The sequence below is a fragment of the Anser cygnoides genome, chromosome 2 (genome assembly GCF_040182565.1).
Source record: "Anser cygnoides isolate HZ-2024a breed goose chromosome 2, Taihu_goose_T2T_genome, whole genome shotgun sequence".
Lineage (NCBI taxonomy): Eukaryota > Metazoa > Chordata > Aves > Anseriformes > Anatidae > Anser > Anser cygnoides.
This window is the reverse complement of record NC_089874.1, coordinates 115,218,309-115,241,902: the sequence shown is the minus strand read 5'-3', so window position 1 is coordinate 115,241,902 and position 23,594 is coordinate 115,218,309. Positions and strand designations below refer to the sequence as shown.

The following is a 23,594-nucleotide window of genomic DNA, read 5'->3' as shown; positions in this document are numbered from 1 at the left end:
GGAAGCATGGGAAACAATCTCTCAGAAAAGGGCCCATCCTTCCCTACGCATGTTTGTATCTCTCCAGAAGATACAACATACTCAAATGCACATTAACAAAAAAGACAATATGCTGATAAAGTTAGAACAGAGGTGAAAGAAAGATCAGGATGAAACATATTTGTGTTTGAAGCTCTTGGTGATGACCTAGATTTATGCATCTAAATTACAATTAAATAATGTTAAGGTTGCGAGTAACTCACAAGAGCAAAGAAATGTGCAATTAAAGAGAAAATACACCATATGTCCTTTGATATCTAGGCATATTGCTGTGCATTAAGAAAGTCATAAAAGAGACACCCTGTTGTGGTTATGTGTTCTGAGACATGTGGCACATTTCCATTGTAGCTATCTATTTCCCTGCTTGTATGCATCTGTGCCATTATTTACATGTTGGTTTTAAAATGGAGCTGTGGAGTCTTTTTTCAACATTTCTTTAGAACTGTTGCTATTTATGAATGTGTAAGTCCAACATTTTAAACATATGAATGAAAAATCATCACAAATGAAAGGGAAATAAAGGGATTTCATTTAATTGTCAGACAAAGCCAGGCAAAAGAGATGGTTTTAGTTATTACAAATGAATGAAATTATGTGTCTGTCTTCCTCTGAAATCAGATATAGTGGAATTCCAAACACTATTCTCCCATATTTTGCATAGAAATAGGAAGGAATGAAAAAGTTGCTAACATTCAATTTGGACCACCTTTGTGAAATACGACTGGCAATTACTCCTTTCATTTTAAGGTTCCTCACCTGTGGAATCCCACAAGTCTATTTTTTCCTCTGCTCATCATCAACCAGAAAACGTGGGGGAACATAAAGCAACGTTCAGGTCTTAAAAGCAGTACTAATGTGGCTGACATCTAACCAATATTGTCCCCAATACTGTGATCACCAAGTTACCCCAATGCAAAATATTTTGCAAACAGTGGTTGGGTAACCAGAACAAGAGAGGAAGTTAAGTTATACTTGTGGGGAAGCATTCTGCTGAATTCTGAGTGTCCAGACTACTTGATGAGAGTGTTTGCCTTCTGGTTACTGAAGGTGTCTGCAGCTTTATGACACTTTCAGACACCTCACCAGTTCTCAAGAGCCAGGTGTGAACTTCTTCTGAAGAATTAAGCCCTCGTTCTTCTATTTACAACTGGCTAGGAGATAGCACCTCCTCATTTGGTCACAGTTGTCTTGCCTTCTTCACTCCTAGGATTCCTTATTGTCATCTGTGATATCTAGAAAAAGTATCCGTTTGAGCACAGAGCTATTGCAACCATTATCCTATGAGTTTACTTGAAGAACATTGAATGATAACCACAAATCACCATGAAGCCTATCAACTTTAGGAAAACAAGTTTCTTTGACACTTTCTCTTTTGTATTTGGTTTCCTACAAGCATGATAGTGAGGATGATGATAAAGTGTGTCGGAGACAAGAGAAAAAAAAAATCCTGTTAGTACAAATAAAGTAAAATGGGCCCAGATACCACGGTGATGAGTGAAATGGTTAGAAACAAACAGCCTAATGGATATGCTGGCATCACTCCTCCTCCTTAGAATGACCTACAGGGAAAGGACCGGGCCAGAGACATTTTCTGGAGAGGACAGCAAGCCAGATTACCGTCACATCGAGTCAGGGTGCCATGTAATCAGGGGCAGCACAATTCTGGGCATGGAGAGGAACAGGCCTAAAAAAGGGGCCTTGGAGAGGGGGATGCAGTGGGAGTGCAGCAGCTTGGAGACAGCAGACTGGGAACTGGTTGTCACAGGGGAAAAAAGGGCAATGGGCAGTCGCAGGGACAAAAGGGTAATGGACAGCAGAGCCAGGAGGAGCAATCTGGACAGGGCTGCGGAAAGGAGCCAGCCTCGGAGCAGCCCCAGGACGGAGCACGCCAGTTGGGAATCAGCTGTACAGCCACAGGGTGGCCAGCGATGCTGCTGGCAACCTGTGCTGTAACCAAAGGGTTAGGGCCTGAGGGACGAGCCGGGGGGACCTCAGCCAGAGACAGCCAAGGGGCAGAGTGCGCAACGTGTCCGCCATTTTGTGGCGGGGTGTCCTGTCACGGAGCCGTGTCCTGCCAGCCACCAGGGCGGGCCTTGTCAACCCCAAGCTCCGCAGCCATGTTACAGAAGGCCGTGGTTTGGGAAGGAGGCAGCACTCGTAGCCCAGAGCTCAGCACATAGAGGAGCGGACGTGCCTGGGGAAAAAAGCATTTTCAAAACACTTTGGCTGTGCATTTTCTGCCTTGCTTTGCTGCCACCCTCTGCAACTCCTTGCCCTGCCAAGAACTTAAGACTTGGCAACTTTGCACAGGAGGATCTGCGGTGAAACCAGAGCCCCTCCAAAGGCAGCAGTGGGAAAGCTGGGCTGATGCGGGGCGAATTTATTTCAGCAAATTTAATTTTATCAGCAAATTTATTTCAACCCTCAGCAGCGACCGCTTCTCCTTGCCCCACGTCGCTTGGGCGAGTGGGAAGCCACAGAGGCCGGTGCTGAAACCAGCCCCACAGTGAGGAGCTGGGGGCACGGGGTGCCTGCTGCTGCTCCCCCAAAACTTCTATTTTACTTTATTTTACCTTATTTTACCTTATTTTATTTTACCTTATTTTATTTTATTTTACTGTTTTATTTTACTTTATTTTACTATTTTATTTTACCTTATTTCACCTTATTTTACCTTATTTTATTTTATTTTACTGTTTTATTTTACTTCATTTTACTATTTTATTTTACCTTATTTCACCTTATTTTACTTTATTTTATTTTATTTTACTATATTTTACTTTATTTTACTTTATTATCCACCTGTCAGTTAGGGCAACGGTTCGGAGCGGGCACCGCGCCTTCCCGCCCCTCCACCCTCGCCCCGCCCCTCACCTCCCCTCGCCCCTCATCGCCCCGCCCCTCCTCCCGAGCGGGCTGCCCGGGCGCGACCAAGTGCCGCGAGGGGCAGAGGGGGGAGGAGCGCGGCCCTTGTAACGTGAGAGCCGCAGAGCTCCCATCCTCCCTCCTCCTCCCCCCCCCCCCAACCGGACTTACCACTTCGCCGCCCGTCCGGCGCTAGGGAGACTTGGGACGGAACGTACCATCGGCGCGGCGGGGGAGGGGGAGCCGGGCAGGCGGCGTGACTCGGAGCGGGTAGCATTCAACCAGCACACCGCCGGCTAAACTCCCGCTGCTTTATTAAAGCTGTCTGAGCTGACCGCGGCCGCTCCACGTCCCCTCCTCCCTGCCTCAAAGCGCGGGGCAGCCCCCCTCCTTTCTCCCGCCCCCCCAAGTCGGGCCGGGGATGGTCCGTCCCGCGGGCGCGGGGCGCCCTGAGGGGCGGGGGCGGGCTGGGGCCCTCCTGCCAGCGGCGCCGCCGCCATGTCGGTGGCCTTCGCGGCCCCCCGGCAGCGGGGCAAGGGCGAGATCACGCCGGCGGCCATCCAGAAGGTGAGCGGGGGGCGGGGAGCTCCGCGCGAGGCGGCCGTAACGGCTCCCGGCGGGGCGTGCGGGCGTCAGCGAGGGGCGTGCGGGGAGCGGCGCCCGCCGGGGGAGGCCTGCGCCCGGCAGCGGTCGGTGCGGAGGGGACGGCTCGGTCGCAGCTGCGTGGAGCGCTCCTCGCAGCCCCCTCGGGGGTGCAGCTGCGTCCCTTCGCCTTTGCTCTGCTCCCGGCCCTCTTCTTTCTGCTTCTCCCTCCCGCGCAGAGGTCCGGCTTGCTCGGCAGCCGCGCGGAGTGCCAGCCCCAAGCTGGCAGCTGGAAGGTCTGCCTGCGCCTGCCGCCCTGCTCCGGGGGCCTTCTGAGGAGAGCCTCGGTTCGAGCTCTTCCTCACGAGTGCGCTCCGCGTCAGGCTGCGGTGTAAAAGATATTATCCCCTTTACCGCCATTCGTTTCTAGTGAAAACGGGTACTGTTTTTCTTACACAACTCGATGTTGGCACGTGTGAAGGGATCTGCGAAGCGTGTTGGTGTAGGACTGTGTTCGTGATCCTCTCGAGAGCGTGCAAGTATACCTCTGCCTAACTGCTGGAGTTCAGAAACTCGGGATATTGCAGTCCTGTCTGCCTTTCCTGCTTGAGGACATGGTTTCCAGGTCCAGCAATTTCAGGCAGGAACAGTTGCTCACTGATTATTCCGGTCTGCTGTGGTGAATCGCTGGTTTGAATTTAGGAAGTCTTGGCTGGTTGGCTTATTCTTACCTGGGTGTAAGTCCTGAGTGGGCTGCGTAAGGTTTCTGACCTTCTTCATAGTAAGGGTGGATTAGCTGAAAGAAAAAAAAAAAGTGTCAGGCCTTACTTCTTTTTTTTCATAGGACTTGTGTAGGTTGGATTCCAAGGGAAATGGAGGTAATGGAGTCATGAGCCTTCTAGCTGATATCTTGAAGATGATTACACCCTGTTAGTTTTGTAAAACTCACTAGCTGGGTAGGGGAAAGAGATCTGAACGATCTTTCCACTGAGAGGAAGCAAAGGAAAAAAAAATCAATGTAAAATTTTCCATTTCATAGTAATTTTTCCCCTTTAGCTGAGTAGACATGGGTAACTTGTCTGATAGCTCAGGTTAGCCGTGGTTCTACTGCCTCTTGTCTTTTTGTAGGAAACCAGGAGATCTGCAATTTCCATGGTTTTAGGACTTTTTTTTTGGCCAGAGAAGTAATTCACATATGTTTACGTTCCTGGATACTTCTGTAGTCTTATGTATCTATTGTGGCAGTTAAGCTGTGTTTTATAAGGATTCTGTACAAGAGATTCGTAATGTTCCAGTGCATTTCCTTGAAACAAGTTCTGTGGCAAGCTCAGTTCCTATCAATAACCATTTCAATGCCTTTTATAACTAAATTTATGGACAGCTGTGGGCTTTGGATGGGGGAAACCCAACGTGGGGCATACACTTTTAAGAAAATTTCTTGGTAGAGGTTAAATGAAGAAACTGAGAACTTCCTATGAACTTCTTGTAGATCAAGCACAGGTAATTGAATGGGGAACTTGACAAATGTGACAGTGACTTAAAACCCTTAAACTGTAAGCTCTAAAACTAAGGGGGAAGGTTAACAGTGTGTTGTATAAGTAATTGGTTAAAGTGGAGCTTTCTGGAATGCTAACTTTTTTTTCTTAATTGAAAAAAAAAAAAGCTCTGAGAAGAGGAGCAAGGCTCAAATTTATCTTCAGTTTTCCATGAAGAATGTTAAACTTAATTCACACTTCTTTATCGTTTCAGATGTTGGATGAAAATAACCACCTTATTCAGTGCATAATGGACTATCAGAACAAAGGAAAGACATCTGAATGCTCTCAGTAAGATATTAATCCAAATCCTGTGGACAGGATAAATTCGCATCTAGATCACAGTTGTTGATTTGTTTAGCTCATGTTGAAGGAAAACTGTGCTGGGAGGAATAGAAGAGTATTGCTGCAGATACTGCACTTTATTTTTTTTGCTGTATGACTATCGCTTCTGTCAATTAAATGTTGCAAACTGATTACTGCACGTTGATAGTATGATGATGCTTATGAAAACAGGGGCTGTATAACTGAGATAATCTCCTGTATCATAATTAAGCTTTGGGAAGGAGGTACTCTTGCCTAAGAACAAACAAGACTTATCTTAAAAGTCTGGCTTGCTAAAATATCCCCTGCAGATCTGTTGTCTAGTGGGGTTTCTGTAGAGTGATCAGGGAGACAGCTGCGGAAGGAGGGAATTATTTTCCCATTACTCGGACAAATGTTCCATCATGTGATGACAGGCGGAGTATCACAGTATGGCTCTTGAGGCCCTTCGTAAGAGAACTGGTAGTCTGGGGGGTAGATGGGGTCGTACGTGGTAGGTATTTTGGCTTTAAGGGAATGCTTTTGTTGATATGAGTAGGATGTAGCACAGTTACTATATTAAGCCGCATGCAAGCGTGTAGCTACATATTTGTACTCTGTTCGTGCTTTCAAAGCTATTCTTGTGACTGTGGGCTAGATGTTGATGCTCTGGAATGTGGTTTGGTAGCAAAAAAAATAAAAAATAAAAATTCCACAGCAAACTTCCAAAGCTTAGGGTCCTGATGAAATGTTTGCACTGTTCTTGGTCGTGATTCATATTAATGTGATACCTTGCATCGTGGGGACAGAGTAAAAGAAGGTCCCTTTCCCTAGTGTTTCTGATTGAGATTACACCAAACAGCCATGCTTATACTCTAGCTGTCTCCTGGTGACTTAGTTTGAGGCAGGAAGTGAAACAGTTGAGAACAGTATCGCCATGTTTTAGACTTGCACTAGCAAGAAAGGAGATGTAGAGAACAAGCACAGATTTGGCAGAAAATCTGGGAAAGGTGGGGCAACAGGGAAGTGCAGGGCAAGGGTGTAGATTCCTGATAATGGTACCCTTATAAATCTCTTCAATTTTGCTTTACCTAAGTAGCTTTCTTGACATGCGTAGAGTTGAAGTAAATGAAGTAACGTTGTCTTCCTGACTTAATGCCTTTTTTGCTTTGGTTTTTTTTTGGTAGGTACCAGCAGATGCTGCATACGAACTTGGTTTACCTAGCCACTATAGCTGACTCCAACCAGAACATGCAGTCTCTACTACCAGCAGTAAGTACAAAATGCTGTAAAACTGAGTGAAGAGATTTTACTTGGGATACTGGGGTGGGTAAGAAAAGGAATTTGAGGTACTGATCAAACATTTAGCCTGCAGTTGACTGTACAGTGAATACAAGCTGCAATGTCTCTTCGTGCCATGTTTGGAGTCTGATGTTCTCACTGCTTTGGTCAAGCTCACAATCTGACTGGTTTAGCTGAAGACTGATGGTCTGGGATTAAACATGCAAAGACTAGCTAATAAGGCAAGCCAGACAACCTGTGTGTACTGCACTTTCTCACCTGGGAGTTTTCCTTGTGTGTCTCTTTGTCACCTCACATAACAGTACTGTTTTTCCCCCCTGCTACTTCAGGGAAAGGTTGGGAGTTTGGGGGATTTTTCACTCTTGTTTTTTGCTGAAGTATCATGCATTTTTCAGCTTCCATGGAGCGAGGTGGTTGGGTGAATGTCTGTTTGCAGAATTTTAGGGAAGTCTCTTAAATTCTTTTTCTTTCCTTAAATTCTTTGTTTCTCTCCTTTATCTGAAAGTGACCTTTTTATGGTAGGTAGTGATAATATGTAAGAAATAAGGTCATGCAGACTTACCTTGAGAACCTGCATAGCTTTACAAACAAAACGTTTGCTGGATTTGCCTTTTGTTTAATCTACAATTTCTCTGAATCTGTATTTCTGAACTTGTATTTCATAACATACCACCAATTTTCCCCTCCTTTCCATTGTTTATGGAATGGTGAGGAAAGATAACAACAAACATGAAAATAGCTTGCTATCTTTTTGTGTGTGTGTGTGTTAATCAGAAAGCTTGGGGAGTTCATTGTGAGTAACATGAGGAAGTTCTTTGTTTTTTTGGTAATAAGACTTTTCTTGAATTAATATAGTCTTGATTCATTTCTGTAATATGAAGCTAAAAAGAATGTCTATAAAACAGCCATTCCTAGATACTAGTTCTCACCAACTGAAATTGAATTACTTTTTCTTTGGTCTCTGGAGGAGTGTTCTCCAATCATTGCTACTAGCGAAGCATCTTTTCAAGTTGGTACCTAGAGGACTATAGAAACCAGTGCTTCATTACGTCCAACCTGTTGTGCCTGCAGAGGCTTCTCTTTTTATAAATCCAAGCTTGTAGCTGTGGGGGAAGGGAAAGAAGCCTTTAAGAGGGTTGTGCATTACTCAGCTAATATGTTTTTTGGAGGCTTAATTCATATCCTGGTTCTGATGACAACTGGAAATGAATTTGACCTTATTGTAGTCCCTGGTGCACAGCCCTGTTCTCACAGTTGAATGTGGTGACATTCTCTTAAGAAAAAAATGAAGATAGGGCCAGGAAAGACTCTTGCAGATCAGGACTGAAATACATTTCTGATCTTGAATGTGAGGTATATTCTATACTAGCGACAAAATAGTTTTTTTCTTCTTCGGATTACTGGGTGGGGGATACAAATGCAGCTTCCTAGTTTTCCTTCTAAGATAAAATGCAAAATGAAATTTAGATGTTCAGTCTCACTGAAGTGTAAAGGCACTGACCTACCAAGTCAAATCTTTGAAAATCTGCCTGAGATGTAGTAACTTAATCAGTTAAGTGTGACTTCTAGCTGAGGTATTTGGAAAATCATTCTTTACAGTTGTTATCTTCCCAATGAATTTTAGCCAGAGAAATTTGGGATAACGCAAGCTACTGCTTTTCTCAATATAGGAAACTTCTTCAGACTTGCTTCATTCGTTATCCACTTCAGACCTGAGGAAGGTTAAGCTGACTCTGAAGTCACTTGGCACATGCTTCTGTGCCAGCAGTTGAACAGTCTTACTAAATTCAAGGGTTGTGGCTGGCAACAGTGAAATGTGGAGCAAGATGCTGGGTGTGGAAACACCTATTTTTTTAATAGTAGAATACATAAACTTTACGTGGGAAGCTACTGCAATGGTAGTAACAAGAGGGCTGGAGTCTGGATAACTTCTAAAGTTGACAGTATCCAGTCTATTCATACCTGGAAGATTGTTCTCCAGTAAAATATACTTCTTGTTGTTTAGATTTTATCTCGTTTTCATTTTAATCAAATAAATACACAAATAAATACACAATAAATAAAACACTCTCAGGAATTTACAAAACTTAAATATTGCTTTCTGTAAAATATTTTGTGTGACAAAACTAAATTGAAAACAGGATGCTGCCGTTAAGATAGCATTTTCACTGAGCAAAATACCTAAATGGTCAGGTTCATGGAGATTTTTAATAATTGGGTCCGAGTCATTTTGGCTTATAACTTAATTTTATCCTCTCACAGTAGTCCTTAGACTTAACGGTTCATATTTTTGGGGGAAGATGTTTGTACTATGCTCTTTTTCACACTTTTTGTCTGTTATTCAAGGTAGATGTTGCTTCCTTCCTGTCTTTTGTGTTGGACACATGTTGGATCTTAAAAATTTTAAAAAGGCAGCTTCTGTGCCCCTGGTCCATGTGTGTCAGAATGCACTATTGTAATCAGGCGACTGTACATCCTTTCCAAAGTGAGTTTGATATTGCCTGTGGGAAACAAGATAAGTCTTAAACTAATCAAAAGTGTAGTGAACCAACTGTGTTGTGCAGAGAAATGCTTTGATGAAGGGCTTGGAGGTGAGGAAGAGGTGAAACTGAAGTAAGCGTTGCAGGCTGTGGGTGAACAGATCTAGAAAGGCTCGCAGCTCCAATGTCACAACAAAGTTCTTGTTGTCTTTGTATGCACTGTAAATGTTGAATATTATATTTAGACTCGTGATAAGAGGCCTTGACATCAGAAGACAAAGGAAATGTGAAGTTCATCTCCTTGAGCTGACCAGTCTCAGCAGTGTGAACAGCACCGTTGCTAAGGGTAGGGCTGTTTTGGCCTGTCTTCTGAACAGGACGGGAGCAGTGGCGAAGTCTGCAGTTGATGCAACTTTCGGTGCCTCTTAATGAGTTATGACATGTTTTCTTGGACAGCAGTGGAAAGTCTATTTACTGTCACCATATAGGGTCAGCTTCCTGAAAAGGGTTTGTATAATTGAGGAACTCAACACATGGGTTTGATTTGCATTTGTCTGGTTTTAAGGGAGGCAACAGCAAAATACCAGTCTCCTTGAATTGTAGAGAACAAAGATGCAGTTAAAGGTGGTTACTGGGACTTCCAAGACCAACCCCCAAAAAAGTAGTGTGCGTAGAAGCAGTATGCACGCATAGCACATGTGTGTTCCTAACTATGTGGGATCTCAAACTGCAAAGTAGGCATCTTGTCCTCCCCAACTTTTAATTCTTAAGCTTTCCTGAGAGAAAGCTTTACTGATGGTAAAAACTTATTGCCAACTATTGAATGAAAACAACCTTATTTCCTCAGGCCTTCTATCTTCCCCATGCAGCTTCTTTTTACCAAGTATTTATAAGAAAAGAACTCATGGCTGTCAGGTTACTGGAACAAACAGAGGGAAATTTTTGTACTGCACATGAATGTGTTCTTTTTGGCATTTTTACAATGGGCAAATACGGAAGCTAGCAGGAATTACATGATGGGGAAGGTTTTTTCTTCTTAAACACAGAAAAACTTACTCTTCAGACTTTCTCATGCAATGCCGCTTGCCGTCTGCCAGTATGTGGGGCACTTGATTTCAGTGTGTATTTCAAGAATGATGAAGATTAAAGGGTTATGATTATTATTCACTTCTATAACATACTAACGATCTCATAAAAAGTGCCAATTTATTCCACCAGCAAGCTAAATTCTGTATGTGAAGTGACTTGTAAGAAAACTCATTGCGTTTCAGAAAGATGTATGCATTAATTAAATTATTTTTCTTTTTAATAACCTTTCCAATATTATGAAACTAAAGTTACTGAAGTGGCTTTTCTTGAGAATTTTCTTTAAGTACAACTTTTTATAGGACTTGTGTCATCCCTTCATCTATATTCCTCACAGTCTAGTCTCCGTCTTGTCACAGAGTCCATGTCATTATAGTTACAAAACACTTATAATATACAATGGTGATGGGTGTTTATAAAAACCAAATGTCTACAAAAAATGAAATATTGGTTACTTCCAAAGAACCTGATTCAAGAGGTAAAAATCATTACATCATCTTAAAAGTACTTTAGTACTTTTCAAATGGGCACTGTTCAGTCTGTGCTTCTAATGTACTTGTGACATGATTAGCTTATAGAAACAATTTTGTGTCTTAGGAACTGAAGAATGTGCTTTACTTTTTTTAGTCCTTCATTCTGAATATAAAATTGTTTAAAATATGCTAATTGGGAAAAAAAGACAGCACCCAGCAAATCCGACTATGACTCAGTTCCAATAACGTAAAATAAAATTTGCAAATACCTCATTCTTACCCAGAATGAGGAATCCTAAATTAATGAAGTGCATGTCTGATTGCATACTATTACATAGTAAATGCTTGATAAAGTCAGGTCTCTGTGATACTACAGTGGAAAATCCGTTAGTGGTATCTTCTTTCCTTATGATCACAGTTGGCATCAGTCTTTGAACCTCTGGCTTAATTCTTTATATAGTGAAGAGTAGGGTAAGTGTTGATAACATTATTTTTAAAACAGATGGAGAAAGCAGTATGGTATACTGTTCTGGATTAGCCTTTCAGGATACAAGTCCATGCCAAAGTCAAGTTCAAATGTAAACTAACTGCTAAAGAATGGCGTAAAAGAAAGTTTGAATGTTTCCTGCCATAAGGCAAGTGAGCTCTTAGTCAGAAGTGGAATGTGAATTTTGAAGAATAATTGCTCTGATTAAAGGTTAGATAAACAGTTTTCAAAACCTATTAATTTCTAGAACACTTTATGAAAGGCAAACACTCAATAGGAGGTGATGACAGGAGCACAAAACAAGCTAATGTTCCTGAGAAGAGGAGGAATGGTGTTGGCATTCATATCCACCATGTTATGCAGGTATACTCCAAGGAGGATTTCTGTCACTGTCAGCAATTGTGCTCTTTAAAACAAGAAATTTGGATACTTCATTTTAATGTGGAGCTTCATGTTAGAGTAACTTCGACAAAAGAGCAATTTTCCAGCTGTTCTTTGAATGAGAGGCAAGTGGAGCAGCTCTGGGATAGGTAAAAGAAATTAAGCTTTGTGTTCCTGTACTGTTAATAGAACTTACCAAGCTAATGCAAATCCTTAAATGATAAAAGGTAACCTGTTTGTCTGCAGTCTCTCCAAAGAATATTATTTCTTACATTAGATCTTCCTTCAATTCTTTTTTCACTCTTTTTTTGTTTGCTATGTTTTGTGCATGAGAGTCATAAGGGGTAAGGCTCCATCAGTAACACTGTCTCTAGTACACAGTTATTCCTTAGCAACAAAGAGCCTGAGAAACGTAGGACATCTATGTTCATTTTGCAGTACCACAATTCTAATAATTTAACATTAACACTGTTTTTGAGTGATCTCAGAGTCTAAACACTTCTAATGAAATGGTAAAGAAGATTTTTACTGAAGTTGTATGGTTCTGTTAGAGATGAGATGTAATTATTTCTGTCAGTAGACTAGTTCTTAGGTATGACTAATCACCAGTCCTAAAAGCAGTACATCATGGTGGAGCTGTTTAAGTCCTTACAGAGAGGTATAGTGTGTCTGTATCAATTAATTCTTTGCTCTATGCGCAGCACATGATCTGCTGTATCTGTTTCCTTTGCTTGAGGCTTCGGGTGCTATTTGAATTGACCTCTGGATGAGCACTGATTGCTTCCACGTTCATCTTATGTAAAAATGTGGTTATGGCATATTAACCAAATGAACTAGTTTTACAAATAACTAGTCAGATTTTATTTATTTACTTATTTTAAGCAGAGCATGGAAAAAGGCATCTGTCACCACGAAATGGAGAAACTTCCCTTTACTAGAAGGAGATCTTGTAAAACTGTCAATAATACGAGTTTTTTAGAAAACTTAAAGGCAAAACAACTAAATTTCCTTTTAATATAGGGTTTGCGAGTTGCTACTTACCTAGTCTTTTGCTGAGTCTTTGTCACAGCAGTAGTACGTACGTTGCTTTGTGTCTTTTGGGGCTAGTAGAGTCATCCTGCTTTAGCGAAAGTGAATTAGATTTGATGCATTTTAAAAAGAATTTTCAGATTGCGGACCCTCAGGTTACCCATGTGTGTTGTAATCTTGTAATAAAAATTGCTTTTCCAGGTTGATTGTTTTGCTCCAGAGAGGCTTTTAAATGTTGGAAAGAAGTTTGGCTGTTTGACAGATTTTCCCATTGCCTTCCCCTGGTTAAGCTGACATAACCAGTGCTGTTCTCTCATCAGCTGCAGTTCTGCTGTTTGATGTTTCACTATTGCTGTACAACGAACCAATCTGGAGAATCAGCCCAGGTTGATTGGGGGAAAGGTGGATATTCTCAGTCTGGGTTGGTTCAGGTTAACTGCAGGGCTATTTAAATGGCTCTGTTGGTAAGACTGAAAGGGAAACGGTGAGCAGCTGCGGGGAGCTGCTTAAGCCAGCACTTCGACTAAAAGAAATTCTTACCAGAACATGGGATTTTGAGATGTTACCATGTAAGGGGTGAATTCATAGACCGCTAGTGTACCGCACGTGAAACAGGAGGATAACTCCAACTTCTGTAAGCTACTTTGCCTATATTGCTAATCAAGTGTGTCCACATGGGGAGCTAGTGCACTGTACGCAAGGAACTATTTATGTTGCCTGCTAACTTCTGAAGCTGTTTTAGAAATCACTAAAAGCAAACAGCCAATTTGATTAAGGATTATGCTCCAAAATGTAATTCTTCTGTGCTTGAAGATGTGATTTGCCTCTCTCCAGTACAGTGTCTGTACAGTATGTGTCTGTTTCAGCCTTAGACAGTTTGCCGAGAGCGGTACCAGGCACTCTGGTGGCATCAGTGCCGTTTGTACAGATACCAGTCCTTTTGACTGTACCATGTTGCTGTTTCCCCAATGAAATGTACCTCAGCTTCTGCAGGATTCTTTGTGCCTTAATTGAGTTTGCTTAAGGCCTTCTGGCTGGAATAGAGGTGGGATTCTTCTCCGAGGTTATTGAATGCAAGCAAAACCTGTAAATATTGGACCAGATATTAAAGCATCTTAAAAGCCAAAGAGGCAGGATATAAATGGCTGTGGAATAGAAAGCTCCTGCTTTTGAAGGCTGATACAAACTGTGTTTTATGGAGCTATAGAGGATCTTTAATTTGTCTAGTTCCTATAGCTGAGGGTTTCCCGACCTAATGCCCACAGTTAACTTATTCCTAGTCTCTCACAACGAAATCTGAATGTGTACCAGATCATTTAACTTGATTTAAATAATTCCTAGTTGTGTTGAGAGTTAAGAATTGTGTGATTACTTTAAGTAAGAGAAGAGCTATTGCTATGGAGACAATAAGTAATTTAGGGTTAAATTTTTCTATTTCTTAAAATGGTGTTAAGGAATATTTTTACAGTGAGATACTTTTGTGAAGTCATTTGTACAGTTTGAAACAACTAAGGATTCCAGTTTGCTCTTTGAGTAAAATGCTTAATTACTATGTCACAAAATACTGTAACATTTTGTTCAGATATCAAGTCAAGATTTTTTTCTGATTATTGAAGATAGCGATGTAAATCAAGACCTAGGAACTGGTTGTCACTGTAAAATCAGAATTTTTTACTGCCGGTGTCACAACTGATACTTCCGATAATGATAGCATAAATTACATTTGTAATTAACATAGGCACATTAATTGGTAGACACCATTGTAAATGTTTTCACACAGAAATCCCTTCTCCCTGAGTATTACTGAGAATTTATATAGGTGGTTCATTTTTTTTCATTTAAGATGCTCTCAGTACAAGGTACCCCGCACCTGGTAAAGAAGAGTCACAACCCAATTACGTATATCTTGGTGCTTTCAAATCTCAGAAATGTATCCCTTTATGATCTTATTTCCCACTCTGACACCTCAGTAAGTGCTCTGCAGGTGCCGTCACCATCTATCGACAGGGTGCTGTTCTCTGAGACTGGGACAGGTGCTGTGATATTAGCAATGTGATATTCGCAGGGCAAGATACCTCCTGGGATGGGATATTTTGCTTTGTAGAACAAGGTATTTGAGAACTGAAAGTAAAAATGACCAAATAAATTCTGAGTTAGGGCTTCTCTTAGAAAGATTAGAAGGCTTTTATGCTTGCACTGCATGTAGTTTTTAATTGTTATGCTAAGACAATTTCAAGAAAATTGTATTTGTGGTAGTCTACTTTAAGTATCTTTTGTTATATGTATTGATTAGCGGTACTTTGTTTTAGTGTGCTGAACAATATTTCTTGTATTTTACATTTTTACTGCTTTAAGAATGTTGACTACTGAGTTGGTATTCCGCCTCAGTTTCTATAACAATAAATTTTCCATAAACAAATCTTTCAACCTGCTATCGATGGTAAGAAGAATCTGATAATTTGACAGAGGGCAGGGAAGAGATGATAGATAAAAGTTCCAGATGTACAGTTCCGCTATAATAGATTTTTATTGTTTGCTGTCTTGCATTTGATCTATTTTATAGGTTATTCTTACAAGTTTATGATTTCAAATAACTTTTGGGATTTGTAGGATTTTGCTGAAAATTGTCAGTTAAAATCTAATGTTTATTTTTCTTGTCTCAGTTTTTTTATTAATTTATAATTGCAGGCAAATTTCATTCTTTATCTAGTTTGGCTTACCAGAATTAAGCAAAATAGTTTATTTTTTCAAGCTGATAAATTTTAAATGCTTGTAGCAGCAATAAATTGTAATCTGTGTGTTTGGGGAGGTGAGCCAAAAAGTAGTGTTTAGCAAGTGAAGCCATGTCTAACGCTACCTTACTTCTAATTCTTTAATTTACTTTTTACTCATAGTAAAATATTTCAAATTTTGTACTTAATAACTGGAATAAAATTAGTAGAGATTTTAACTTCGATTCCTTTACGTCACTTAGCCAGCAAAATAAGGGAAGTTGCCTTTCCTTTGGTTCTGTCAACCCACCTACATGTGGACGTAATCTCATCCGAATGACTGAGTCTATAGGATTCATGTTGGGTCACTTTGCTTTCACAAACTGTGTGGGTTTTCTTTCTTCCATTTTAACTTTTTAAAAAATATTTGGCTTTTGAATATTATGTGGTCGTTTTGTACTTTAAAAGGTCTTCATTGTGCCTAGTGCATATTACAAAAGTTAAGGAAATTGATTGTCCCAGGTAAAGAACAAAAAAAAGGCTAAATGACCCAAGTTTATACTCTTTTAATTAAAGGTGATTTCAAAGACGTTTATTACCTCTAGAAGCATGGAATAACTATGAGAGAAACAGGGAAATTGCCATTTTAAAATATTTTCCCTTGTTTTCTTCTGGGTGTAGCCAGTAGAAAAATGCTCTGGTGGAATTTCACTGGGGAACAATTATATCAGCAGCAGACACTTCTTTTTAATTACTATTGGGTAATGATTGGTTTATGACCCCGACATAAAGGCTTATAACATGCTTAAAAATATTCTATATAATGTAACTCTGTTTCTATTGCATATATGTATGTGTAATTATCTCCAAATCCTATTTAAACCTTGCTCTCATGTCTTGTGTTGATGAATTCCTCAGGTTTATGTGATTTATATGGTGTCTTATATGTTTAATGTTATTCCTCAATTTATTGACTGTTCTCCTGGGGTTTTCTTTGTTGTTAAAGCATAAATTGGATGATCTACTTTTTGTGTGGATCATACATTAAATTGTATTTCTGTCATATCCTTTTACGTTCATTTCCTTTCTATGTTTAAAAAAAAATTGTCCTTTTTGACTTGTTTTGCGTAAAAGGCATTCAGAGTCTTTAATCACTGGTTGCCTGTCTTTGGAGTCCTTCTGCTTTTATAGTATCTTTTTGTGATTGCTTTCCCCAAACCAAACATAATACCACGGCATTTTATTTCTTGTGTTGTGTGCCTCACTGTTATATCAAGCGCTGCAGACTTGTAGCTTGGAGAACAGGGTTCACAGTCTGAGAGCCTTGTGATTCCCGGAATCAATCCTGCTGCTTAAAAAAAGGGTACAGTGTTTGCTACCTTCTAGTTTTCTTATGAGATAGTTTATATTAATTAAAGATCACATTTATTAGCAGCTTGGACCTTTTTTTTAACATTATTCTCAAGGCTCTCAAATGGATTTGCACAGGTTTTTTGGCCCTTTCCATATCCAGAAACTTCTTTTGCTAAATTATCTGGTAGTACCTTTTTGGGTGCTTTTATTACTCTCTCTGCTCTCAGTTCCCTGTGGTTTGAAGTCTTTTACAGGTTTTTGCACCTATTGGGATTTTAAAAATCCTTAATGGTTGTCGCTTGTTTTTTTCCTTGTCCTTGAGCGTTTGTTCTTTGAACACTTCTTGATCCCTGCAGCATCCATCTTAGTATTTTAACAATAGTTGACCTCAAGTTAGAATAGATTTCAGAGTAGGATTGTATCGTTTTTGTCTCAAATAACCTTTGGAGGTTTTTAGTGCATCTTTCTATGCGTAAGGGCATGCATGTGTCTATGCAGTAGCACTTGCAGAATAACTAAAACCTAGCTATGAGCTAATTTTTTTCAGTACTTTATTTTTCATTATCAACATGTTGTATGAACATTAGATTTAGTTACGATTTATAATTGGAATCTTAAGAAGTTCATCTTATTTTTGACAAGTGCTAACAGGACATGCTAGCGTTCAGCTTGGATGCTTTTTTGGCTTTGATCTGTTTGCTAGTACTGGGCTGTTGTTACTCCCTGAGCTCCAGCTCCTCATGCAGCAACACCAAGTATTGGTTTTACTGGTATGCCAAACAATACTTTCTAAATAAAATCTAAGAAGTTTTTGTTTCCATTTGTTTCTCTGTATGTTGGTTTTACATATTTGTTAGATGCAAAGGTAGGATGATAGTGGACTTCTAAAGGTGAAGGAAGGGAAAACTTAGCTGATGTGGCCTTACTCATCCCTTCTGCTGCTCACTAGTGGAGGAAGATGAAGCAAAATGGAGCTGCATTTCACTTACACTGTTCACAGCTGCCTTTCACTTCTACCTTCTTCACCTTCTGCTGCTTCTATTATAGGTTGAGGAAGAAGCTTGCTTATGAAAGGTCATTCTCCTCATTGTGGAGGAGTGGAAGGAATTTAATAAGAGAAGTCATCTACTTGCATTTTTCTTCATCTCCTTCCTTCCTCCTTCTGAGAAAAAGCCTTTTACTAATTTCTTGAGGTATTTTTAAGACTAGTGCTGGGAAAATAATACCTGCTCGAGGTGTCTGGAGGAATGTTGAGAGAATAAACCAGTACTGCTCCCTCCTCCCCTCTCGCCAAGAAGTGAATACATGTCTCTACTGCACATGTGTCTTAGAACCATCAAATATCCTGAGTCGGGAGGGACCCCAAGGACCATCGAGTCCAACTCCTGGCTCCACACAGGACCACCCAAAAATCAGACCATGTGTCTGAGCATTGTCTGAACACTTGAGCTCCAGCAGGCTCAGTGCCATGACTGCTTCCTTCCCTGGGGAGCCTGTCCCAGTGCCTGACCACCCTCTGGGTGCCGAACCTTTCCCTAACCCCCAGCCTGACCCTCCCCTGTCCCAGCCCCATGCCGTTCCCTCGGGTCCTGTCGCTGTCCCCAGGGAGCAGAGCTCGGCGCCTGCCCCTCCTGCTTAGTACTCCTGCTGCACCCATGTTACACGTTGCTGTTAAGAGCCTTGTAATGAGGAGGGGTAGTGGTAAGGGGAGCTCCTCTAGACAGGAATGTAGTTCACCCCCTCTGTTCTTTCTGTTAAGAGAATTTCTGAAAAATACACCCATCCCTGTCTCATAGGAAGGGCTTTTGCATGAATAGTTACGGCTTTTTAGACAGGGTCCTCAAAAGCCAGAAACCCATGCTTTCTCTTTTACAGAGATTGTTTTTATTCCCCTGAAAGCGTTTGGCTAAGATTCGTGAGGAGACTACCGTGCTCTCGCAGGAGTTTTTAATAGGAAAATGAAGCTGGCTACTGGCCGTTCCTTTGCCTCCTTCTATTGCCGAGCATAGAACCTAATAGCGAATTCCCCCTTGTATTTGTTGTTTTTCTTGCTCTCCCTCTTTGAACTCTCAAGGTTATTCAGTTATTTTCCTCACAATTTCATTAGGAAATTTGCCAAAAACATCCTTTCTAGGCAGCTGTCTCTGGACCTTTGGAGGCCAGCACTAATGTGCTTCCAGTCTGTAGGGGGTGTTTGGCACAAAATTATGAACTAGGCCTTCGGTGCTTCAGGGGAGAGAGGAGAGATCTCAAACATTTTACCACACCCAGGTGCAAATTTCTGCTGGTCTACGAGCATTTAGAGGCTTTCATCTCTTGTTGTACCTGTTTTGTCCTGGTGCAAGGTCTGTTAACAGCAACAAATCGGTGATAGGAGAGGATTGTGACAGAGGAGTTATTTTTCTGTTGAACAAACGTTGCCTTGAAGGAAAGCTTTTGTGTGGGAGGGAGTAATTCTGGCGATCTTGAACTGTTCAGGTATAATTTTTTAATGAGGCATTGATCTGTGTTTTTTTAATTCTGAAGCAATGCTCGAAGGTGCTGTAGCGCTGTCTGCCCTGTAATACCTCATGTAAAATTGATAGAAATATTAAATGTTTGGCGAAAATTAATACCGAGTTAAGCGTGTCGGGAGAAAGCCAGAACCGCTTTCCCGTGCCTCCTTTTCGTCCGCTGCCTAACAATATAGGCAACCAAGCACCGTGCCATATGTACGTATAATATATTTGTCAGACTAACTGCTTCCCGTGTTTGACTAAACTGTCTCCTTTCAGCCACCCACACAGAATATGCCTATGGGTCCAGGAGGGATGAGTCAGAGCGGCCCTCCCCCGCCGCCGCGCTCTCACAACATGTCTTCAGACGGGCTGGTAGGTGGGGGCCCTCCTGCACCACACATGCAGAACCAGATGAACGGCCAGATGCCTGGTAAGTTTTTCTCCTCCAAGACATTAACACCAGCGTCGCTTAGCAACGGGAACGACATGGGGGCTCAGGGGATACTAGATTGTTGATGACAAAACTGCTTTGAATGCCCCCGAGTACGAGCTCTCTTAGAGTTTGTTAGCTACAGAGCTACGTGACCTGTATTCAGTGTTTATCAGGCTGCCCTTGGGCTTTGATGTAGCTGACACACAGCATTCCTCTGATGAACAGAACTGGCTAAATTTAGTCTGTTTGAAACCATGCAGTACAGCTGGCTTTAGAAGGCTTATTGGGGAAAGGTATTGGCCTGTGGCTGAGCGAATGCAAATCCTTCCATAAAAAGGTGATGTGAAATTGTCACAGCTAAATAATTAGATAATAAAATACATCTTAAAGCGTGAATTTTGGACGTGGGTAAATATTTAAAAATAAAAAGTAAAAAAGATTAGATCGCTTCTTTGCAGCAAGTCATACAGTTGCCGCTAATCCTCTGTGTTCTTTATTATTGAAGACACGTTGAATGGTAAGGGATTTGTAGAGAAATGGCCTCCAGTTTATTGTTCTAGGTATAAATTTTGTTGGTTTTTATACCATCCTATTTTGCAATAAAAAGAAAAGTGCTTGAGAAGTCAAAAACAAAGCAGTGAAACAAGATGGTAAAATTCCACATCGTGCCTACTGGTACTGGCTTTGGAGTAACTACTCCCTCCAGCAATCAGATCAGAAAGAAGGGAGCCCTGGAAAAGCACGCTTCTTTATAGAGAGGCTGTTTTCCAGAATTTCCACTCATAAAGTCAAACTGCCTATTTCGTGTGAATTGGCTTTCAACTTAAAATTGCATTCACAGGATTCCTTTTGTTCAGGACTCCTTCATTTTTCTGTGTGGAGGAACTTTTCATACAAAAGCTCTTCAGGGTATTGGTCCTTCCAGGGAAGGAATCTGTGGACAAAGGATCTTCGAAAATTCACCTCACAGTGGTCACAAGGATAAGCCCCACAATAATAAACACAGTAAACAACTATGCAAAACTGAAGCTAAAATTGTAGTGATTGCTGTAGTCTCTAATTTGTGTTCAAATCTTGATAAAAATGAACCTGATAATGACAGCTTTTCTAAGAAGAGTAGCTTAATACAGTCCAGAGGTCTTGTGTAAGAAGCATAGTAAAAGATCTAGAGAAGATGTTAGTTTCATCATACGTGTTGGTCATGGTCTGCATTTGTAAGAAAGAGCAATATATACAACTCCCTAAGTAGGGCAGAGATACTCTGGTTGAGGAGTCCTCTATCCATCAAAGATCCATCAGCTCCCATGGAGAATAGCATTGCTTCTCACAAATCAGTCTCTTTGACCCTCTAGTGTAATCATATTATTGTTATTATAATGATCTTTTCCAAGGAGAAGGATTACTAAGTCACAATGTGAGCATAATGACTTCACTGCAGAGCCACAGGGGAGAAAAAGTCACTCCTTAAACATACATATTTTGTAATTAGGTAGAATAAGAAGAGAGTGCTTATGAAGATATGTGAAAGGTAAATAGGTTTGTTTGGGTATTCACCTAGACAGATACTTAAATAGGGTTTTCCAACTAAGCTTTAATTTAGCCTTTCTTCCAACATATACTTTTTTCGAATATCTGTTCCTTCCCTTCTCTGTTTAAGGTTGTCTCTGAGGATGTGAAGATAAACAGCTTAGGATGAGGGCATCTTTAATATCGGGAAGGCATGCTAAAATCATTTTATAGTTACACTCTGGAGAAGGGGAAAGAGAATCATCTTGTTAAGTGGATAGCTGAATAATTTTTAAGTGTTTGTTAGCTTGCTTCTGTGTGAGGCTTTCTTTATTTCATGGACACACATTTGCAATTATTTATTCAATCTGTGCGTTTGCTTTCTCTTTATAGGGCACTTAGTGTAAAATCGCATAGACACTTTGTCATAGAAGCCAGATACAAAACTTTAAATATCTGAAAAGATGATCTGTCCAAAAGAAGTCTCTAGTGTGTGAGTGAAGAGAATCCAGGGTCAACAACCACAAGTTGACTAGCCTGGAAGAAGTAAAATGGGTGCTCTTAAAAATGCTAGCTAGGGATTTCTGGAAGGCTTTATCCAAGTAGGGGCTTCCACAGGCCTGAGTATTAGTGGAAGGGCTACAGAAGGGCTGTAACTAGACAGCTTCTCTTCAGCTGATCAGAAGAGCTGTCCAGTAACACTCAGTGCATGAGTTGCTAGAAAGTTCTGCCATAGACCTCTCCCTTTACATGAAGGGCAAAGAGTGATTTTTCTCAAGTTTGTGTTCTGGTTAATAGAATGCCTGTACTACTGTTGGGGCCCTTAATTGCACCCCATGACAGGTGAGTGTCTGTGTCCTCACGCTGGGGAAGACAGTCATGAAGAGCGTTTTTCAAGCTGTAGTGGAATTCAGTGTTATCTGTACCTGTGACAGATGATGGGTTTTACCTTTAAAAAACAAACAAACAAATCTTGTTTGAAGAGTTGCATTCACTGAATCTGTATGATGTCAAGTGTAAGGGTGGTCTGGATTTGGAAGGAGATGATGAATAATGTCACAAATGCAAATGTTGTCACAATGTCGCAGATACAAACGTTGTTTCAAGTGCACGTAGGCTGACTTACAACTTAGTCTCAGGGCTAATATACTGGCCATTAGTGGTTGAGAGGAAAAAGGACTTCCTGTTACAGTTAGGTAAGATTCTTACTCCACTAACTTGAGGATAACACAGAATCTAATTAATACAGCATTTAAAGCAGTTACTTTAATGACAGTTCTGCACTTCATGTGTCATTCATATTCCATTCTTCATTTATATAAAAAGAGTAATTATTGTGTCCTTATGCAGAAGAACCTCCTGAAATATGTTGGCAAACCGTATTCAAAAGTTATTTGTCAGATATGTTCATACTATTTTTCATTTGCAAGTGTTTTTTTTTTCCATACTATGGTATTAGCTTTACCTCTGTCCTTGTCTCTAGCTAACCACTAACAGACTTCCTGCTTTAGATGCCAGAACATACAGAAGTCTGATATTACCTCTGCCTGCTTGTTCTTATGAGTGCTTTCTCCTGTTTTGGTGCTACCCTAGCCATGAAGTGTAAACCAGCCCATTAGGGAAACTAGTTTGTGTGTTCAGCAACTTCTTTCTTGTGGTGCTTTGTATCTTCCCCATTTTGCTTCACATATTACTGGTTTTCAGAAACTTATTCCACTGTATGATTGGTGAGCTCTCTTAATACCTGTTATAGACAACTTTAAAAAACAAAAAACAACCAGAAAATCCCACTTCCAGACCCCAGCTTTCTGGTACTAAATCCCATGTCTTCTTTCCTTTTCTTAAGAAAGAAACTGAGCGAGTAGTCTTCTCACAGTCCTGGTAATATAGTTGCTTGGCACCACAGTCTGGAGACTTCTTCACCTTAGTTTTGCTTCAGCACGTTAATGATCACATCGTTAGAGATGAGCTCATTTTTTTCTAATTGAACTGTCTCCCTATTCTTTCTATTACAGGTTTAGACAGTGTTAAATTGAAGCAGGGACAGTACTGGCAACTATACTTCTCTGTCATGGTCATAGTCCTATTCACTGTCTTTTTTCTTCCTGTATTTGTGAAGGATCCGCCTCTGTACAATTCAGCAATCTCTGCTTACCTTGTTTTGCAGGAACAGTGAACTGCACGTATGATACCTTTATTGTCCTTTTCACTTTCCTCAATATAATAAGCTTATCTATTCATTTCAGTGAAGTGTCTTGAAAAGGTCAAGTGGCTAAACATATTCGTAAATGTATTTTCTTTCTTCATGTTGGCTTTTAGTAGCTGTGCTCCTTAATTTGTTACCTTCTGTCAATGTTACCTTCTTATTCCGTGTTTTTTTCTGTTTACAGAACAGTTGGTATTGCCTCTGTGACCTTGTGTACAACTTTTAGTCTAAGTCCTTATTTTTGCCTTCATTCTGTCCTAGATTAGCCCAGTTATTTCCTTAGCCAGGGCAGAACACAGGAGCTGTTTACATGTGAAGGCAGATG

The 23,594-nt window shown here is 40.8% G+C and overlaps 1 protein-coding gene across 3 annotated transcripts in view; it reads left to right on the top strand.

Moving 5' to 3' along the window:
• The first annotated feature begins 3,318 nt into the window (after window positions 1–3,318).
• The window catches only part of SS18 (SS18 subunit of BAF chromatin remodeling complex), a 38,653-nt gene continuing 18,377 nt past the window's right edge, over window positions 3,319–23,594 (top strand). For all 3 annotated transcript variants that reach the window (XM_048080039.2, XM_048080038.2, XM_048080037.2), the window contains exons 1-4: window positions 3,319–3,471; window positions 5,236–5,312; window positions 6,512–6,596; window positions 19,401–19,554. In XM_048080039.2, the coding sequence (XP_047935996.1) occupies window positions 3,403–3,471; window positions 5,236–5,312; window positions 6,512–6,596; window positions 19,401–19,554 (385 nt within the window). In that variant the 5' untranslated portion in view covers window positions 3,319–3,402. The remainder of the gene's footprint in view (window positions 3,472–5,235; window positions 5,313–6,511; window positions 6,597–19,400; window positions 19,555–23,594) is intronic.